At 55.0% G+C, this 20079-nt stretch overlaps 1 protein-coding gene across 2 annotated transcripts in view; it reads left to right on the plus strand.

Moving 5' to 3' along the window:
- Positions 1-3705: 3705 nt before the first annotated feature.
- The window catches only part of ZNF512B (zinc finger protein 512B), a 30043-nt gene continuing 13669 nt past the window's right edge, over positions 3706-20079 (plus strand). The window contains exons 1-13 of one of the 2 annotated variants that reach the window (XM_051802836.1): positions 3706-3843; positions 7874-7996; positions 8991-9070; positions 9832-9960; positions 10311-10483; positions 10648-10901; positions 11652-11723; positions 13300-13434; positions 14639-14763; positions 17147-17239; positions 18091-18189; positions 18914-19204; positions 19784-19975. In XM_051802836.1, the coding sequence (XP_051658796.1) occupies positions 7876-7996; positions 8991-9070; positions 9832-9960; positions 10311-10483; positions 10648-10901; positions 11652-11723; positions 13300-13434; positions 14639-14763; positions 17147-17239; positions 18091-18189; positions 18914-19204; positions 19784-19975 (1764 nt within the window). In that variant the 5' untranslated portion in view covers positions 3706-3843; positions 7874-7875. The remainder of the gene's footprint in view (positions 3844-7873; positions 7997-8990; positions 9071-9831; positions 9961-10310; positions 10484-10647; positions 10902-11651; positions 11724-13299; positions 13435-14638; positions 14764-17146; positions 17240-18090; positions 18190-18913; positions 19205-19783; positions 19976-20079) is intronic. The other variant, XM_051802837.1, reaches the window with a different exon arrangement.

Genomic DNA, 20079 nt, shown 5'->3' on the forward strand with positions numbered 1-20079 from the left:
AGCTTCATCACCAGTCCTGTCCCTCATCCCTGCATTCCCTCCTGCCCTCCATGGTGCTGTGGCTGCCCCAGAGACCTGCCCTCCTGGATTGGGAGGGGTCCCAGTGGGACCCTGTGGGTCAATATGACCAGTTACCCCCCATGTCAATACAACCTTGTAAATCATAAACTGCAGCCTCAGGACCCCTGGGAGCTTCATTCCTCCTTGAGACAGGAACGTTTCCCCCCTGAACCTTCCCTCTTCGCACTGCAACAATTTCCTTTCTCACCGTGTCCAAAATTAAATCTGTTTGGGTTTTTTCTCGCCTTTTTTTTCTCCTCTTTCGCTTGTATTTGCTGAGTGCATTCAAGCACAGGGAGGGGTGGAAAAAAAATAATAAAAAAAGCCATCAGCATAATTCCCGGCTGTCGGAGTGATGGCGGGCTCCGGTTTCCAATCAGCGGCCCAGGCTGCGGAGCAGCGTGCAGGAGGAGGCTGGGGCTGGCCCGGATGCTGCCGCACAAACCAGCTGTGATTCCCTCTTTGTTCAGGAATAGCTCTGCTTCAGCCGGACCAGCCCCTGCACAGCCCATCCTGAGGATGTGTGAGCATGTGGCTGCTCCAAGGGGCTTTGTCCCCCCCCCGCCACTCCAAGGATAAAGGGGGATGGAGCAGATGGCTGCGATCCTTTATCCCAGGATAAAGCCCTGGGAGACAGGGAATGCTGGAGGGGAGGCTGGACGAGTCTTCCATCCAGATCTGGGCATTGTGGTTGTTCCCTTTCCCTCACCTGTCTCTGTGTCTGGTGCACGAGGCTCAGCAGACATGGGCTGAAGTCTGGGCTCCCAGTGCTCCCAGTGCCATGCACTGAGCATCCCACCACCCGGACAGCGGAGATGCTGCTGCTGGCTCTGCACAGTCCCACGTGCACAGCAGCTAGTGGGAGTTTTTGGGAGGTCTCCAAAGCAGGGAAATGTGGAAGAGGCTCTGCAGACCCAGCATCTGTATTATTGTAACAATGTTAAGGGTCTGAAAGGTGCTGCTGCAGCCTGTGGGTCACACACTGGCACAGGTTGCCCAGAGAAGCTGTGGTTGCACCATCCCTGAAAGTGTTCAAGGCCGGGTTGGAGGGAACTTGGAGCAACCTGGGATAGAGGAGGGTGTCCCTGCCAAAGGTAGGGGGAGTGGAACTAGATGGTCTTTAAGGTCCCTTCCAACCTTAACCATTTCATGATTCTATGATTCTAATATGTGCTTTAAAGTTACTTTTTGAAGTGTAAATGCCCCATCAGCCTGTCCCACTCTGGGCAAGGGGCACATTCCTGCCTCCAGGTCCCAACATCCTGTGAGGATCTGCATCCAGAAAATCAGATTTTTTTCCTGCCTTTCCTGTAAGAGGGTGTTTTTTTCTCATTTTTGGCCAGGTGTCTTTACCAGTCAGAATTGACCCTTGTCAGGGGTACCTGAGATCACTGCTGGGTCAGTGTGGGAGTCATTGTGCTGGCTGCATCCCAGCAGGCATGGGGCAGCTCCAAGGAGACCTTCTGTTCAACGCCACCACAAGAGGCTGGAGAAGCAATGTCAGCAGTGTGTGTAGGATGGCAGCACCTCGCTGATCCTGGCTGTGTAATTGTTTTTTCCCCTATCTCCTCTTCCTGGGGTCTGTATCAATTTAATTTACATGCTTAATGGCTTGGACTGCTTCATCCCTGCTGCCAACCACCTTCTACAGTATTTACAGCCACAGTCTCTGACGGGCTGCTGCTCCTTGGCCTCCTCCTGCCTCGAGTGGTGGGAACAGTGGGAATGGTGGCCCAGGGGCCAAAGCACTGGGGAATCACTGTGTGGCCCCCTCCTCAGCACCGTGCTGGCCTGTGAAGGTGAGCTCTCATCCACAACCCGCCTCTGCAACAAAGCCACGATGCAAGAGGAGATGTGATGGTTTCCTGTTAGCACGTGGAGGAAAGCAGCGCTGCTGCCTCTGCTGCTCTTCCTCCTCCTCCTCCTCCTGCCCGTCCCAGCACAGCTCTGCATGTGAAACAAAGCACTCCTCAGCATCTGCTCAACATTTGCTGTTCTTTTCAAGTCCATTCTTTGGCCCCCTTTGCTCAGTAGAGCCTGAAAATAGCATCAGTGGGTGCCTTCATATTGCATTATTTCAGAGTTTCTTACCCATGGCCAGCCACCCTCCCTGCCCCTGCATAATCCCAGGGTGGCCAGGCTCCCCCATCTCCTCTCACCCTCATCCCATTCCTGGAGATGCAAAATTGTGCTTTATGGACGCAGAAAATGAACATGGTGGCACTTCTGCACTCGTGTGTCTGGAGCAGCTGTCAGGAGGCTGCAGAGATAAGCGATGGGTGATAGGCACTGTCCACAGCGAGGAGAAGACCTCGAAGGTGCTGCCTGGTCCCAGTGGGCATATGGAGCTGGGGAATAGCCCCCCCCAGCCAGCTAAGCTTTCTGGGCAGGCAGCTCCCTGGCTGGGAAGCGAAGCTGCCTCGGATATGCCTCATTTTATACAAAGAAGGTGGGTTGTGCCTGTCCCTCCCACCCCGCTGAGCACCCTCCGCTCCACCGATAATCATACCTAGCAATTACAGCAAGCTTTCCCTGCTCTCTGCAGACATTAATTAAGCTCTTTCCCCGCAATGGAGACAAAGAGGGGAAAACCGCGGGGAAACTCCCGACTTGGGTTGGGCTTTTTTGTTTGCACGATGGTGCCACAGGGCCTCCCAGTTCCTGGCAGCACCACAGAAGCCACGAGCTGGCGATGTCAAGCAGGGTGGCCCTGGAAGCAGTGGTTGCTCTGGGTTTTGCTCTCACCTGGCAAAATTTGTGGGTTTTTCCCACATTCTGGGCTATTGCTGGGTCCTGGTGCGGCTGTTTATTCCCAGTGCTAGTAACCGAAGCTGGCTCTGCCCTGTGGTACCTACCTGTGTGCCATTGGCTCTGCAGGGGCGACACCCCAAGCCTGAGAGCTGGGAAAGGCAGAGCGTCCCATGGGCATCAAGACAGCCTCGCACCTAGCATCATTCCCAAGGGCTGGGTTGGTTTTGCAAGGGACCTGGAGCACCGCAGGGTTAGATGGATTGATGGGTGGTGAGAACACTCTCCCTTGCACCTCGGAGGGCAGGACGATGGGCAGGACACCCTGGAGGGGAAGGCGACAGGCAGGGCATTGCCAGCACTCTGGAAGGCAAGATGATGGGCAGGATGTCCTGGAGGAGAGGATAACGGGCAGGGCAGCTTGCTGAGCAGCACAACAGGCAGGTCAGCCTGCCTGCACCCTGAAGAACAGGATAACGGGCAGGGTATCCCGCCTACAACCTGGAGGGCAGGACATCAGGCAGGACACCCCGGATGGGGAGATGACAGCCAGGACACTCACTGCCTGCACCCCGGAGGGTGCGACACCCCGGAGCAGGGGATGGCAGGCCGGCACCCTGCCCGCATCCCGCACGGGCAGCGCAGCGCTGCCCTGCCCGCACCGGGGTCCGCCCGCACCTGCGCAAGTCAGGGCGGCCCGGGGAGCGCTGCCCCGTCCCGCCCTCCCGCTGCCGCTGCCGCTGCCGGTGCCGGTGCCGGTGCCGCTCCCGGAGCCAGGCGAGGCCGGCGCGGGCCGGCGGCGGAGCGGGGCGCGGGGCGGGCCGGGCCGGGCCGGGCGGGGCGGGGAGCGCGCATGAGCCGCGGCGGCGGCGGCGAGGGGCGGGCGGGAGCGCGGCAGCGGAGCGCGGCGCCGCCGCGGGTGTGGGCGCGCCGGGAGCCCCGCACGGCGGCCCGGGGGCGGCGGGCGGCACCGCCTGGCCGGCCGGGGGGCGCGCCGGCCCCTGCGCGCCCCGCACCGCGGCCCGGCCCGCCGAGGTAAGCACCGAGCGGCCCCCGGCCCGCCCGGCCCCGCGGCGGGGACCCCCCGCGCCCCGCTCCGCTCCGCTCCGCTCCACCCGCCGCCGCGTCGCCATTTTGCCGCTCTCTCTTCCCCTCCCGGAGCGCGGCCCGGCCGGGCCCGGCCCTCCCGTCCCTCTCCGTGTCGGCCCCGCTGGGCCCGGCCCGCGGGGGAGCCCCGGCCGCCTCCCGGGGATGGGGCAAGGGCCCGGGGGGTGACAGGCCCGGGCAGTCGTGACAGCGGGGAGGGGCTGGTAGGGGACGCGGGTGGCACGGCCGGGGCGGGAGGTGACAGGACAGAGGTCCCCGCGCCCCGGAGGTGACAGCGGCGCCGGGCAGAGCTCCCCGTGCCTCGGAGGTGACAGCGGCGCCGGGCAGAGCTCCTCACGCCCACTGACCCCCGGACAGGGGACACCCCAGTCCCCCCAGGCACGGCGAGGGTTCATTGTCTGCCAGGCACGTGCGGGTTCTTTTCCCTTCGTGTCAGTGCCCGGGGACACGGAGGAGACGGATGGGATAACGTGCCTCGAACAGAAACTTTATACGCTCAGAAAGCCTCGTCTGCGCCTGGTCACAGCCATGTGCGGCAGGAGTGGCGGCTGCGGGTGAGGCAATTCCCTCCTGGAGAGCCTCGGGGTGTCAGTCGGTGTAGGTGATGGGGATGGGATGCTCTGTGTCCCTCCGGAGCTACCCGGCCGTCAGCCGTGCCCAGGGAGGCAGCGGCTGGCAGGGCTTCACCTGCCACATGCTTCCCTCCCGGGGAAACCTCCAGCAAGGGTGATTGCGCTCCCTCCCTAGGAAGCCTCTCCCACCGCTTCCTTGTCTTTGTTCCCTGGAAGTTTTTCCCAGCGACTCCAGTTCTGCCTGGAGTTCACGGGAGAGAGCACAGCTCCTCTGACAGCAACAGGAATGGCAGTGCCCTTTGGCATCCGTTGTCTGCGCTGGCCTCATTGCGTCTCTGCTGGCACATGGCTTGTGCCAGGGCAGCAGCTCCCTTGCGTTTTGGCATTCCCTGCACTGGAACTGTTGGTAAATTATTGATGATAAGTGGAGTGGACCAATGGGTGACCAGGCGGTTGGTGCATGACACGGTGCCTCTGTGGGGATGGGACTGGGGCGGGAGTCCCGGCAGGAGAACTTGCGGTCAGGACTCGTGGGTGATGTTCCCCCTGGCAGCCATAAGGATGTCGTGGGACTGTAAGAGGATCACAGCCGTCCCTGGCTGCGTGCATGCTCCTGTGGGCCTGATCCAAAGGCAGGCATTTCTCCATGGAATTATTTCCGCTTTCCTGCTTTATGCCCAATTTTCAGGCTGTGCCCAGCCCTCAAAGCCTGACAGCTCTGCAGGAGGGATTTGTCACAGTGGGAAAAAACCTGTTGGGACTGCCACTGGCTGGGATGTGGCTGTCCCTTGTCACATCCCACAGAGAAGCTCATGGCCGTGCCGGCCAGGCTGGGCTGCTGGTGGCTTTGGAACAGTGCCTTTGGTTCCCAGACTCCACTCCCCCTTCCCACAGCCATGGGTTTCCTCCTCACCCTTGCTCCTAGCAGTGCCAATTTGACCTCTACTCATCCTGCACTGGCTTCTGTGTTGATAGAGGGTTTTTTTATGTGGAGCTGGATTGGGATGCTTCAAAAATATTGCCACAAACTTCTAAAAAGTTACCTAAAAAGAGCTGGAGGCTTCGTAAGATGCTACCAGTCCCAACCTTCCCGCACCATATCCCAGCCCTGCTAATGGCTAGGATGTGCCAATACCTTCTCTTTCCGTTACCAGCAAAAGGGTTCTCACTTTTGGTGAGAAAAACCTTAAGGAAAGCGTGGAAGGGCACGGGCTGTTGCCCATTTCGGTGTGTGTTACTCAAAAATGAGTGAGAAGTTTGGATATTACAAAAAAACCCCACAATGGCTTTTGCTGATTTTTGCTCTCTTGCTCTGGGACAATTCCTCTGTGATCCCTGGGGTTGTATCGGTGGCCGAGGAGCAGAGTTTGACTCTTCCTAAATGGTTTATAGGATTTTTATCTTTCATTTAATCAAAAACCAAGAGGGGGAAAAATTCAAAGAAGTATTTGGTGTGGAAAAACAAAATATTCAGAACCCCTTAAGCTGGGCAGAGAGGGTCTCTTTGAGGGGATGGATGTTTTAAGGGGAATGAGAAGCGTCCAGCTGCTGGAGCTGGGCTGAGCTGGGCACTTTGGACATTTTGGGAAGGGAGTGTTGGTGTGATGCTCAGTGGTGTGTGGTGCCACAGGGTGTTTGGGGTGCAGGAGGTGGGCCATCAGCAGGGTCTGCCCTGCCTGTCACATCTTGCATGTCACCTTGAGCTGCCCAGCAAGGTGGGCACAGAGGTTTTGTGCTCCGTCACCCACTGCATTTTGGCACTAGGATAAAGGTGTCCCTGGATGCATAAAGTTTCAGCTGTGCGGGTTTCCCCTTGGTTTTCACCTGTTTTGAGCACAGAGATCTTGTCTTCAGCTTTCAGTTCTCTGGTCTTTTGTGAGTCTCTTTTTTTCCCCTGTTTTCTTTGAGCAACTTGATTAAGGATTGCTTTGAGGTGCCAGGAGGCAGCATGGGAAGGAAGGGGACTGGCATGTTTATCCCTGGAGAACTGGGGACAGTAGCAGTGCCCACATTAGTAGGAGTGGAGCAATGATTTGGGAAGGGGCTGCAGGGAACCCTCTCTTTGCCTGCTCCAGGAAGGAGCCGCTGGCAGTCAGGCTGCAGCTCCTTCCCAGCTCTCCCACTGAAAGAGCCCAAATTAGCTGAATCAACGATGCCCATGTTCAGCACCAAATGCCACAGAACCTGTTGCCAAGGCTGGAATTTCTCACTTGATCGGATTAACCTTTGTGTCCATGCAACCAACCACATACGTGTCACCAGCTGAGCTTTTGCCAGTTCTCTTCTCAGAGCATGTGGGATGCATGCGATGTGCAGTCCCTGATCCCACACGGAAAGTCCCTGGGGGCACCTCAGAAAGAGCTGCTGGACCCTCATGTCCCACTTGGTGGCATGGCTGGCAATCTGGCTATGCAGGAGATGCTCCCCTATTCCTCTGGGCATGAGAACAGGTGGAATGAGTCTGGATGCTCTGGGAATCGACTCTGTTGAGTTAAATGACGCTGAACATGATCTTGTGGGAGGAACTGGGAGTGACAACTCAAATCCATGTTTTGAAAAAGCCTGTGGGTGAGCATCAGCATCACGTCCCAGCCAGGGTATCAAGGCTGTAGTGGTCTGGGCAATCGCTTCCCAAGGAGCTGATGCTCTCATTGTGAAGGTGTGGAGAACTTCTTTCCCCCAAATCCTTATGTGGCATCTCCCGGTGCAGCCCCCATCCTCTGACATGTCTTTGCTTGTGCTGTCGGGAAGGGAAGAAAGAACCTGAAGCCAGAGACAAAGGCAGTCATTCCGTGGGCTTCTTCCTGGCACCACCAAACGGAGGGGTGTCTTGCTGCCACTTCCTTCAGGAGCGAGAGTGGGCCTTCTGCGATAATTCCTGATGTTCATTATTTATAGAGAAGCCAAATTGAATTATTAATACAGAAAATTCAGATAACATTAACAATTCTCAGTTTATAACGGTTTCCCATTAATAAGGAAAATTGGAAATTTATCACTACATCTGTTCATTAAAACTCACTATTTTTTTTTTTTTGTGCTTTTGGTGTCTTAAATGAAAGCAGAGAAATAAACGAAGAGGGAAGGCCATTTATTCACTACTTCTCTGGGCAAAGTCAGCCCATAATTTTTAATAAAGTCTTTGCTGTTGTACGTGGAGGGGAAGCCAGGCTGTAATGAAAGCGGCTTTCCAGCCATGTCTGTGGCTTTCCTTGACCGTAGAACAAATACTCAGAAGCACGTCTCATTTCTTCTCTTTGTGGGAATCTTCAAGCTGCGTGATAGTTTGCTTGTTTCCCTCCCTCCCCAGCAGCTCTCCTTGCTTTCACCATGTGTTGTTCCCGGCTCCGAGGAGTGAATTTTAACGCCTCCCCTGCTTCTTTCAGAGATGGCGGATTCCTATACCTGCAAAGGTGGAAAGAAAGCTGCAGGCTCTAACAAACCTGCTGCCAGCAAAGAAAGCAGGACAGAGACAAGGATAAACCCACCAGCAGAGCTGCCCAAGCTGGGTAAGGAACTGGTTTGTGCTTTCTATGGAGGCAGATGGGGCGGAGGGGATGAACCCAGTGGCAGGGGTTGGGAAGTGGCTGCCAAAACAAGGGGGTGTGGATGCACTGGGTCTTGGGGTGTCTCTTTCTCACTTTGACCCACCAGCAAGAGCTGTGCTGGCCAAAAAAGCCCCAGGTCCTGGGATCTGTAGGGAGCTGGTCCTTGGGAGCGGGAGAGGAGGGATGGAGGTGGTCTCTCCCTTCGGAGAGGCGTGTGTCTGGCTTAACGAGATGGGTGTCTCGCCGCCTATTTATCGTGTTGGTAGCTAAGTGTTACATCAAAGGATGGAAAGGCTTAAATGAGTTCAGACCATCTGCTGCCTCCCGTGTCGCGGCCCCCGGGATGGAGGCTTGCGAGCGTATGAGCCCCGGGGGACCCTCACGCTAAGGGCTGTCACGCTGATGGATGGCTGATTTCTCTATCCAGGAATCTCCAGGCTCAAGGAGATTTTTTTTTCTTCTGTCTGTTTATTCTGGGCAGATCCCCTCTGCAAGAGGCTCTCACTGCCTTTACCTTGCTAACAGCAGCCCCAGACACCGAGGGGTGCCTGCACCGCAGGAGAGGGTTGGACCCCAGCGATGTATCTCAGACCAGGCTCCCAGAATCAGTGGCCTTGTGGGGAAATGCATGTGCCCTAAATGTTTCCCAGATGCCACTCTTACCTTGAGGGGATTGAAGCCATAATTACTAGCAGAGGAGGATAATTTATTGCTAAGGGGAATGAACTCCAGCTGTCCATAGCGTGAACGCGCCTGTGTTCAGGAGAGCGTTTTTCCCTGTGCCACATCTTATCAGCACTTCAGTTGCAGAGGAGCTGGCCTTGCCTTCCAAAAGGGAATCTCCATCCTTGCCAGGGCAGGGAGTGGCAGCCCAGAGCTGAGGGCTGGGCACCAGGATTGCCAGGACAGCAGCTCCTCCAGCACGGCTGGTGATGTGTGCTCCATCTGTTTGCAGAAAATGCGACCAGTGACAAAACTGAAGGCAGGAAGAAAGGACGACCCAAGGCCGAGAATCAGGCACTGAAAGACATCCCTGTAAGACCCCTCCCCACCCCAGTGCCCCTCCCTGCTTTGCTCCCTCTGACTTACCCTGCACCGCATGCTCCAGCCAGCCCCACTCTGGGGTTAAACCTGCCTTCCTGGTGGTTTAATCTTCAGAGCAGCCTTGTCTTGGGCTGAGCAAGATCTTGTCCCCTCAACCCCTCCATGCAGGCATCCTCCAAAACAATGGTTAGAGAATGGTACTTCCCTCCAGCCTCACCTTCCCAGGGCCATGCCCAGGTGAGCCACATCCTGTCACAACCGTGTCAGATTTGGCTAATGATCCAACAGCAATGGCAAAGGGGTGATTTATTCCCTGCAGGGTTGTGCAGTTTAATTCCTGCCCGTTAGCATGGACAACACACAGAGCAGTTTGTCATGAGAGCACGGGCATGGGGTGATTTACAGACTAGATGAAATGTGGGGTGATTAAATCACCCGGGCGACTTCAGGCCTGATTTATTCCCCAGCCTGGCAGGGAGTGTGTGTGTGCTCTGGGAGGCACAGCAAGGTAAATCCCTGGGAGGAATCATTAGCCTGTAGAGCCTGCAGCATCTATCCCAGCACCTCTCACTGGGAGCATCACTGCACTGAAACACACCCCTGGGTCCACTTTGTGGCTATGTTGTGGGAAGGGATTGGATGTGAATGGTCAGAGGTCCCATGTGCCCTCCAGGCCCCCTTGGGATACACTGGTACACAGCTGGGCACACGGTGCTCTGAACTCAGCTGTCTCTTGTCTCTCCTGTTCCCAGCTCCCCCTGATGAATCAGTGGAAGGATGAATTCAAAGCCCACTCCAGGGTGAAATGTCCCAATTCAGGCTGCTGGCTGGAGTTCCCCAGCATTTATGGCTTGAAGTACCACTATCAGCGCTGCCAAGGGGTAAGCAGACCAGAGAACTGCCTGTCCTTTCCAGTGACCAGCTCTTCCATTACCATCTGCAGGCCAAAGCCACTCTCAGGCCTTAAAACCCAGGAGAAATGTGAGGTTAAAATGGGGAAATGGGGAGGGCAGAGATGGGCCAGGAGCAGTTCATGAGGTATGTACAAGAAGGACTGGGGTCCCTGCGGCTCAGCGTGAGGTCTGGCCCAGGGGGACTGTGGACCCTTGATAACTGTTTGGAGGGGCAGAAGGGTATTGCACAGGGTTTGTGTTCGTGTCCATGCCAGAAAAAGCCTGTCTCTTTTATGATCTAGCATCCGTGCTCACCTACCTCTCCCTGCTCTGCACAGGGTGCGATCTCGGAGAAGCTGACCTACTCGTGCTCGTACTGTGAAGCTGCCTTCACCTCCAAAACCCAGCTGGAAAAGCATCGGCTCTGGAATCACTTGGACCGGCCAGTGCCAACCAGCAAAGCAGAAAACAAAGTGCCCAAGGCCATTGGGAAGAGCAGTGGAAAGAAAAGGTGCCAGGCTGTGGCTGGGCTGCATGGCAGTGGCATAGGGATGGCTGGGAGAAGGGGAACGTGCCTGCCTCCGTTCCTATGACCTGGGCTGGAGAGGGGGGAGAGGTCTCAGGACACTTGTCTAACGACCCCTCTTTAAACAAGTCTTCTGTGCTTTGCCCTAGAGCTGCTGAGAGTTCAGCTTGCCCCACCATCCATCCCAAACAGCCAAAGACGGAAAAAGCTGTGGCCCAGGAGCACACGGAGAATGGCGAGTGCCCGGCGGAGAGCCGGGAGAGCAAGGAGTTCCAGATCGCAGCGGCCGAGGCGATGGCGGCCGCCACCCCCACGGCCAAGTCCTCGAGCGGGAAGGACGCCGGGCAGCAGCGGGGCAGCCAGGCCTCGCTGCAGGAGGAAGACCCCGAGAGGATGAAGCACAGTAAGATTAGAGCCCGGGGCTACGCTGGCTCGGGAGCCCAAAGAAGTGTCCCACAGGAAGGGGCTCTGCTCCTGCCAACACTGCTGCAAGTACCTCTCTGAATCCAAGAGAGATCCAAGTCTTGATTTAACATCCTGATAGTTTCCCCTCACCTCAGCCCCAGTTTCCTGCAGTTTTACTGGGAGTTGAAACCTGGTTGTAGCTGTGGTAGAGATTATTCCTATAGGACCTGTGAGACTGGAAATGGATTGGATTCCTGGCCACATAGCAAGCTGCCATGTCAGCCTGTCTATCTTCACTGCATGTGGCAGGTTAAAGCAGGATGGTTCGGATAAACTCATTTTCCTTGAAGGATTGGAACAGCGTGAGGAAGCTCACTCTGTCCAGGGCCACTGCAGAGCTGGCAGACAGGGCCATGGTTGTCCCCATCACTGCATGGGGTTCCAGTGCTTGCAGCACCAAAGCAAACCACCACAGCCACTGTGGCTGCTGAGGTGTGGAAACTGCGTGGCTTTCAGCACTAGACAGAGCCACCACTTCCACTCATTGAACTAACCCTAAATAACACAGTTATCCTGGTTTTAGGGGGTGGGAAGCAGCAACCTGTTGGTGTTTGGTAGGTGGGTGCTTCATCCTGATCCACTCCCGACACAGAGTGTGTGCTCACTCCATGCCCCAGAACTGATGAATCCCCCTGGCAGTACAGTTATTTGACCAAATCTCTCTCTCTGCTTCTCTCTTTTGAGTCAGGAAGGAAACAGAAAACTCCTAAGAAGTTTACGGGGGAGCAGCCATCCATCTCGGGGACATTTGGACTGAAAGGTAATACAGGGACAACTCTGGTCAGCTGTAGGGTTGTACCTTCTCCCTGGGGCATTGCAGGGAAGCCCCTTCTCCAAGAACCCTCCCTGTGGTGGAGCCAGATGGAGCTTGAGGATATCACACTGGGAAAGCTGGTGCTTTCTACCATAAGAGTATCATAAAGAGAGTGGAAGGCAGCAGCAGAGCTGGGACTGATAACAACCCTGTCTGCTCTGTTCTGGAGCCTGGCGCTAGGAAATGAGGCAAGAGAGAGGAAAGGATCCAGGAATGTTCAGCTGTAACACAAGAGTAACGAGCTGCTGACACAAGCGAGATATGAGAAACATCGTTTCATCATCGTCCCACCATCCTGGGATGTCGCAGTGTTTCCAGTGGCATCGGGAAGGATTTCTGCTGCGTAGAAAGGCTGGTGACGCACCCACCCCTCAGACACCATCCCCACTGCTGGTCGCCCACATTGAAGGGAATGAATCCAAGGGAGAAGAGACGTGTGTTGCTGGGATGTTTTCTGAGAGGGAGCTCAGGAATTTGCTGCTGCAGCCTGACAAAGCAAGAGCAAGTGGGACTGTGGTCATGCTCCAGCAGGGCTGGGAAGGAGGGGGAAATCCTGGAGCATCCCTGGTACGAGTGCAACTGGATTTAGTCTGGCTATGAAATACGTTCAGTCAGGGAAATAAAAAGCGGATTTCCAGGCACTGTGGGAGGCAGCACCTTCCAGTACAAGGCACTCGGGGGAGAGGCACTAATGGCTTTGAAGGAATTAAACACCAACAAGCAGGCTGGATGTGGTCTCTGTGATTTCCTTTCCCCTGGCTCCTGGGAAGTCTGGGCTTGTTTCCCTTAACTTCCCCGCAGAGGCACTGCCATAGATTGAAATGTCTGCGGTAGGTTCCTGGAGAACAAGGTGCCTCCATGACCTGCTGCCTCAGGTGGAGAGTGAAGAAGGGGCACGTGTTCCCCTGTGCCCCCCATGTTAGATGTGACAGTCACTTCCCAAAGACAAGGGTGCCCCAGCCCATCATGGGGTGCTGTCTCCATTCAGACCCTGGGTTTTCAGGAGGATGTGGACCCTCGTGGGGCAAGTGTGGATCTGACCCTGTCACTAACCACGTTGCCTCCAGCACCTTCTGTGGAAGCGCAGGCACAGGGCTGAACTGCACATGGATTTGGGGGGGGTGGACCCAGGGGAGTTAAACAGCTTTTCCAGTGCAGGAGCATCAGCAGGAACATCACTTTTATATCCTGAATTTGCTGTTCTAGTTCCCCCCTCCAGTTTCCTGCAAAACACCCTATTCCCTCCTCCCTGGCCTGTCTGCCTGGCTAAAGGCCTCCTACCTCACTTTGCCATGGTGTTTCCATAATTCCTAAACTGACTGGGTTGGGGGAAATGATGCTATTTATAAAACACCACGATCTGTTAGGATATTGCTTGTCATAATCATGGACCTGACCGTGCAGCCTTGGCAGACCTACAGCCAGCTCAGTGTCCCTGGGTTAGAGATTTTTTACCTGCTAAATGCAAGTTGCTCTGAAGGTATTAAAGCAAGTACTGAAGAAGCATCCTCTTTCTCTACAGGTCTTGTCAAAGCAGAGGACAAGGCAAAAGCCCACCGAGCCAAGAAGTTGGAGGGAAACACCAGTATGGAGGAGCTGAAAAAGAAATCTCCAGGAGTTGCTGTGAAGAAGGAAACTGCTGTGCACCTACCAGCAGGTGAGGCTGGAGGGTACAAAGCACAGGCAGCAGCTTTGTGTGCAGCTTAGCTGCTTTCACGTGCTCTGCTCAGTCCCCACCTTCACCTGCAGCTCATGGTCCCTGCACCCCTCCTGGCCCAGCGGGTTGTTTGCTAGGCCAGTTTTCTAGCAGGTTTGCCAGGAGAAGCAGCACAAAATCAGAAGTAGGAGCACACTTTTGAAGCGCAGCACAGATGTGGGAACGGCCACTGCTCCTAAAACATTAATGCAGGCACAGTTTACATCCTGAGGGGCACCTTACCTTCGCTTCGCTGCCAGGTCAGCGCGATGGAAGTGCTGGGAGTTGAGAGCCAAGTTCCAGCTGGTTGCACTGTGACCACAGTTTGGGTCAGCATGTGGGATGATGGCATTTTTCTAACATCATCCCCATGAATGACACCAGTGCATAGCTCTAGGAATGATTGCTCCTTCTCTGAGATGCAGCCTACATCCCAGGCACAGGTTGCTTGCTTTCCCTGGGAGCTCTGACAGCAGGAGGAACGCAGGATGTGCAAGATAAACACAGCTGCAGTGCCTTACACTGCTTTCAAATTCAAATAAACGACTCTCTGATCTCACAGCCGTGCAAGAGCATCCAAATAAACAGACTTGGTGGATTTTATTCAGCCCAGGCTTCCCTTGCTGGAAGCCCAGCGCTGTTTTGCTGAGAACGCGACGTGAACTCTGGACCTGGGAGCAGGTTTTGGCCTCATGAATCTCTTATTTTAAGCTTTTTTTAAGCTGGCCACAGTCATTAAAATAAACAGATGCCTGGAAGCCAGCAGTCCCCTAGCTACCTCCATGTCTGCCGGGAAGAGGATTGCCAGGGAAGTTTTCCAGGCACACGTCCGGATGGAGCCAAGACGCTCACCTTTGTTTCGCTCCCTCTAATTGTTTCATTTGGCAGGGGGAAGTTATTGCAAGCAGGGCAAGATCAGGTGGCCAGGGGCATTATCCTTTTTTAACTCCCGGTGTGCAGGATACCAGCAGGGTTGGAAAGGTGAACCTCTTTTTCCCAGGTCAGCAGGTCTGGTAACTCCATGTGAAGTCACCCAGTGACCCAGTTTGCTCAGGCAGCTGCAGGAGTGTGGGGCAGGGAGAGCTTTTCAGCTTACCAAATCAAGGCTTAGACAGGGCAGTCCTCTGCCCAGCCAGTGTTACACCTCTCTCCTCTCCCTTTCCAGCAAACCCGGAGGACCAGTGGCAGCGGGAGATCAGCGAGAAGGGGGAAGTCTCCTGTCCAACCTGCAGTGTTATAACCAGGAAAACTATTGTGGGGCTCAAAAAGCACATGGATGTCTGCCAGAAAGTAAGGCCTTGCTTTATTCAATCAAACACACGGATTTTGGAGAGGAACGGATGTGTACATGTGCCATTCATGTGCATTGCTGCTCCTAAAACCAGTTCAGGGCTGTGTTTGGTAGAACACTTGCTGGTCAAGTTCAGATTGCTGGCTGCCTTGCATCAATTCAGAGGGATTTGGACACTGATTCTCAGCAATCCTGAATCCTTCTGTGGTCTGGGCCCCTGGCCCCAGTGTCTCTAGCAGAGTTAGGTATTTCTAGTAGCTAAACAAATAGTTTTAAGGCTGGAGGGATTGTTGGGATTGTCTCTAATCTGGCCTCCTCCAGAGCTCTGGCTGTGGGGTTTCACTGTGTGCTGTGCAGGCCAGATAAATTGTGGTTGCATGAGAGCATGTCTTGGGGAGACTTCGAGCCTGGATGTGCTCAGGCAGGCTGTCAGGATGCAGGAGTTCAGTAATGATACAGTGAAAAATTGTCTCTCTGCCACACCACCATCCATCAGAGCGCAGGATTACGTCTTCATCCGTCACCTGGTGCGGTGCAGAGCCGTCGCCACAGAAAGCCAACGTGGGATCGATGCCTCCTGCTTTGAAAATATATGGCTGGGCTTTGATTCCACATTCATTTTCTGTAAATGCTTCCCCAGCCTTTGCTTCACTATTTATATAGCAGTGGGAGGCTGCTCTCCCTTTCAAACCCTGCACTAGAGTGATGCTGGGCAGAATCCTGCCTGTTCTGATATGCTCCTGGCCTCAGCAGAGTGGAGATCTTGACTGTCGCTGGTCACACCTGCCCTGTGGAGCATCTCCCAAGCCAAGTTGGCTCCATGTGGGATGCATGGCTGGATGACCTGCCGAGCATGGCTCTGCTGGAGCAGTCAGTGGTGTCTTCCCTGCAAATAGACCAGCAGGTGTTCAGCCAAGGAATCAGGGCTCCAGCCCTTGGAGGGAGTGTTCTGTCACCCTCCTGGGAGGGACAGTCCTTGCCGGGGCTGGCTGTGCTGCTCAGGCAGCTGGGATGCTCTCAGAATCCCAGCCCAGGCAGGACAGTCCCCAAGCTTCAGGTGTGTAACCACAGGTCCAGCTTGAAGCATTCCATCCCTGAAATGAACCTGTGGCATGTCCTTAGTGAGGCCGCACTGCTACAGGCACATCAGAAGCCACCCTGGAGTGCAGGCATCCTCTGGGCTTGCTCTCTGCTTTAATGACTGGTAATGGGGAAAGGATGTGCAGGATCCCAAAACTCTTATAAAAAATGAAAATTGGTTTATCTGTTTGTTGCTTGTCACCAAGCAGTGTCTACCTGTTTCCTTTGGTTTTGGAAAGGAAATAAAGGATGGGGAGGGTTGCAACATGCTTGGGCCTGAAAGAGACAAGGGCAGGTATATTCTCCTGGTGTCCTAGGTGGGAGGGCTTGTTGGAATGTGGACATAGCATGTGCTAAATTGCTGACCAGAAGAGTAAACCCCAAATTGACTGTCATTGGCATCTGATGGGTCAGGGAGCTGTTAGTGTCCACCTTGTTAGGATCAAGTGCTTGGGTCTGGAACAAGATTGACTGCTGGGAGCACAGGTACCAGTGAGTCACTCCCAGCTGGCTGCAGTGAGTTTATTCTTCATTTCCCCAGAGCTCCAGGATTAGGAGGGATTTGCAGCTCTGTCTTCATTCTCTCTTCAGCTTTCAGTCCAGGCTTGTTTGAAGGGGAAGTGGTGAAGGTGAAGCACCAGGCGGGAGAAGCAGGAATGCCATCCAGACACTGGCTCCTTGTCATTCACCTCCTCAGTCAGTAAATTCTGGTCCCTGCCCCAGCAAAAGTCAAGATCTGTTCATGCAGTCTGCAAGTGCCCCTTGTAGCTCAGGGTGTGCAGATAATGCATCTCCCCAGGCACTCAAGAGGCCGAGTTGGGTCAAACAGCAGAGCAGTATGAGGTAGGAAGGATTCTGCTCAGATTAAGTCCATCATTTCATGCAGCCCAGGCACCCAGAAAGTGCACTGCACACCAGCATCTGTCTTAGTTAACAGGGCTGCAGAGCACAGTCCGCTGACATATTGGTAGATCAAAGCTTCTTCTCTTTCCTAACCCTTTAACAGGAAGACCAAGACACCAGGTCCAGATGTTTCCAGCCAGTGAGGCTTTAAATCTACATCCAAAGTGGAATGTTTTCCAAAAATTGGGGCATATGGGTTTGATAACAATATGCAGGACAACAGAGAGAAAGCTTGGACCTGCAGGAAGGGATGGGGAGGCTGTGTTGGCTGCTGGGTCCCACCACTGGGTATTGCTGCAGCAACAGCCACCCACAGGGTTGTTCACAGGCAGCAGCAGCCCTTGGGAGGATGAAGGGTGGGCTGTGGCCTCCCTGGTGACATGTCTTTAATTCCTTCAGCTGCAGGATGCCTTGAAGTGTCAGCACTGCAAAAAGCAGTTCAAGTCTAAAGCTGGGCTGAATTACCACACCATGGCTGAACACGTCAGCAAGGTAGGGGAGGTGGGCTGTGCTTGTCTCGTGCCTTGTTTCTCCATGCAGATGCAGAAGATGAAGCCATTGGCAGTCCTATTTCCATGATCTTTGTAAAGGAGGCATCACAGCACCATCTTTACAGCATTTCACACACTGCTCAGCCCAGACAGCGGCCTTCCCCCTTCCCTGCCAAGCAAAGCTTTCCCTTCCCTGGTAGTGAGTTAGGCTCATGTTGATTTTGATAAGTAGAGCAGAAGACTGAAAAAATAAAACAGGATTTCAGATCCCAGCATGGGGGAAGATTCGGTGAGTACGGTGAGGTGGATTTTGAGTGGCAAAGCTCTGCCTCCAAAACCGTGCCCACAAATCTGGGACTGATGGGTTCTGCCTTGCACGAATCTCAAAATCTGGTCTTTAGCTCTCCACCGTGCGTGGGAGAAGCAGCCACAAAATTTATCATTAATAAAATTTTGCAGGCATCAGTTTAGATGCTGTTCTAAAAATCTGGTCGTGTGCATCTCCGGGATACCAGGGCAAGGCATAACCACATATTTACAAGTCCCATGCTTACCAGTTGTGACTTGTCTTTTACCTGTGCCATAATCTCCTGCTCTTCAGTTTGGCTGGTGAATCCTCCGTGCAGGAACTGCTCCTGGGTTTCTCAGCTGACCCTTTGGGTGTAAACACAGGAAAAGCAGGAGCAGATCCACCGCATAACAGCAAAGCAGTGGAAGATCCAGCTCTCCTCAGGAGAGGTTCCCTCCGGCCCAGGGCAGCTCCTGGGAGGCAGGGGTTTACCACCCACTCCTGGCACAGAGGACATGAATAAATGGTTGACTCTGTTGCTTCTGTTACTTCCTTGTTTCCAGCCTGTTCCTGTGGAAACCACTGGACTTGGTGAACAGGAAGAGCGGGAAAGGCTGAGGAAAGTGCTAAAGCAGATGGGAAAACTGAAATGCCCCAATGAGGTACGAGAAAGATTCCTGTTTCTCGTTCTTTGAGAAGGTGGAAGGAGTGAGTCCTGTGCAGAGGGGGACATGGCATTCTCCAGAGGGACATGCGCTCTCCAGGCATCCCTTGGCACATGCTCGACATTTCCACCTTAGCTCAGCCATTCCAGTCCCCATCCCCCTGGCTCTGGGTGCTCTGGCGACAGGCCAGCCTGGCAGGAGGGTGGGCACAGGGCAGGCTGAGGAGCACTGGAGAGCAGGCTCTGCCTCCTGAAGTCAGGAAGGGGCACAGCCGGCACTGTCCCGGGCACAGCATAAAACCAAAGCAAACCACTCCGAAAACAGTGCCAAGCTGGTTGCAGACAAGTCACGAACAGGTAAGGGGGGGTGTGTGGCAGAGGTTTGTCCCGTGGATGCTTTGCTCTCCGTGAAGGCAGTGCCTCCTCAATGCCTTCCCCTCCCGCTGCCCACCATGTGTCTGTCTGGAGAGCTCTGTCCATGTGGTGGGGGCAGGGAGTGCCAGGGGCAGAGGCTGCTTCCCCCATCCCTCCAGGGCACTGTTATGTGTCTTTGGGGATTGTCAAATCCCCCATCACTCGGATGGGATGGGTTGGTGAATCCACTCTGCAGAGCGGGCTCCTCAGGAATATTCCTTCTTGGAGCAACAGCATCCCAACCTTTTGGAAATGGGCACATGAAGCCCCAGCCCTCCTTAACCTTTCCCTTCTCCCCATCTCCATAGGGCTGCGTGGCCAACTTCTCCAGCCTGATGGGTTACCAGTACCACCAGAAGCGGTGTGGGAAGCAGCTCACTGAGGCCGACAAGCCTGTTTTCAGCTGTCCACACTGCAGCAAGAAGTACAAATCCAAGGCTGGCCACGACTACCATGTGCGGTCAGAACACACGGCCTCGGTGAGCCCCCCGGATGCTTCCGCAGCCCGAGGAGCCGGGCCACCTCCCCCTGGGGGGGACTGCAGAGCTGCTGTGGAGCCCGTGGGCAGGACAGAGCCGGGCAGGGCCGGGCCGGGCAAGGCAGGTGCAGACGTCGGGCTGATGTTGTTTTGTCCCTCACATCACCACACACGTGTTGTACCCTGCGATGTTGGGGGGAACAGGCTGGAGGCCCCTCTGCCCCTCCAGAAAGGCAGGATGCTGTCTTTACAGGAGCGGAGCAATCCTCAGTGTTCTCTTTCCCCAGTGCCCACTGGGCTGTGCTCCAGCCCACCCTGCATCCGTGCTCTGCAGGGAAAAAAAACAGAGCTCAGGCCACTCCCTCACAAGCACCAGCTGCTTGCCAGCGCTGGGGTGGCAGAATCTGTCCCTGGGGAGCATCTCTTTCTGTTCTGTTGATCCCTCCTGACAGTGCATCCAACGCTAATCACTTCCTAACTCTAATAACTGGAGACATTTACACACGCGGGACACAGTCGGTCTGTCTCCTGGCTGGCTGCTGGGCTGAGGGGGTGGGTGCTCCCTTCATTCCAGTGCTCTGGCACAGAGACACAAAGCAGGTCTGGAAACACACAGCCCAAATCCCAGCATCCCCATCCTGGGGCCGGAGAGCTCGCCTGTTCTCTTGTCATGCCCTTCCTGACTCTGTCTCTCTTGCAGCCTCCGGAGGAGCCAGAGGTGAAGCAGGAGCCTGCTCCCATAGAAGATTTCGAGAGGACCCCGAGCGGCCGCATCCGTCGGACGTCAGCCCAAGTAGCCGTCTTTCACCTCCAGGAGATAGCGGAGGATGAGCTCGCCAGGGATTGGACCAAGCGGAGGATGAAGGATGACCTGGTGCCTGAAACGAAGCGGGTGAGCAGCCTTTAGTTCTCCTTTTGTTTGTACACAGAGATCCCGGGATGCTAGCCTGGCCCCAGCTGCACATGGAGATCCTGGGATGATTGCCTGGCCCCAGC

The sequence above is a fragment of the Manacus candei genome, unplaced genomic scaffold, assembly GCF_025592945.1.
Source record: "Manacus candei isolate 608988 ecotype Guabito, Panama unplaced genomic scaffold, ASM2559294v1 h1tg000057l, whole genome shotgun sequence".
In the NCBI taxonomy this organism is placed as follows: Eukaryota; Metazoa; Chordata; class Aves; order Passeriformes; family Pipridae; genus Manacus; species Manacus candei.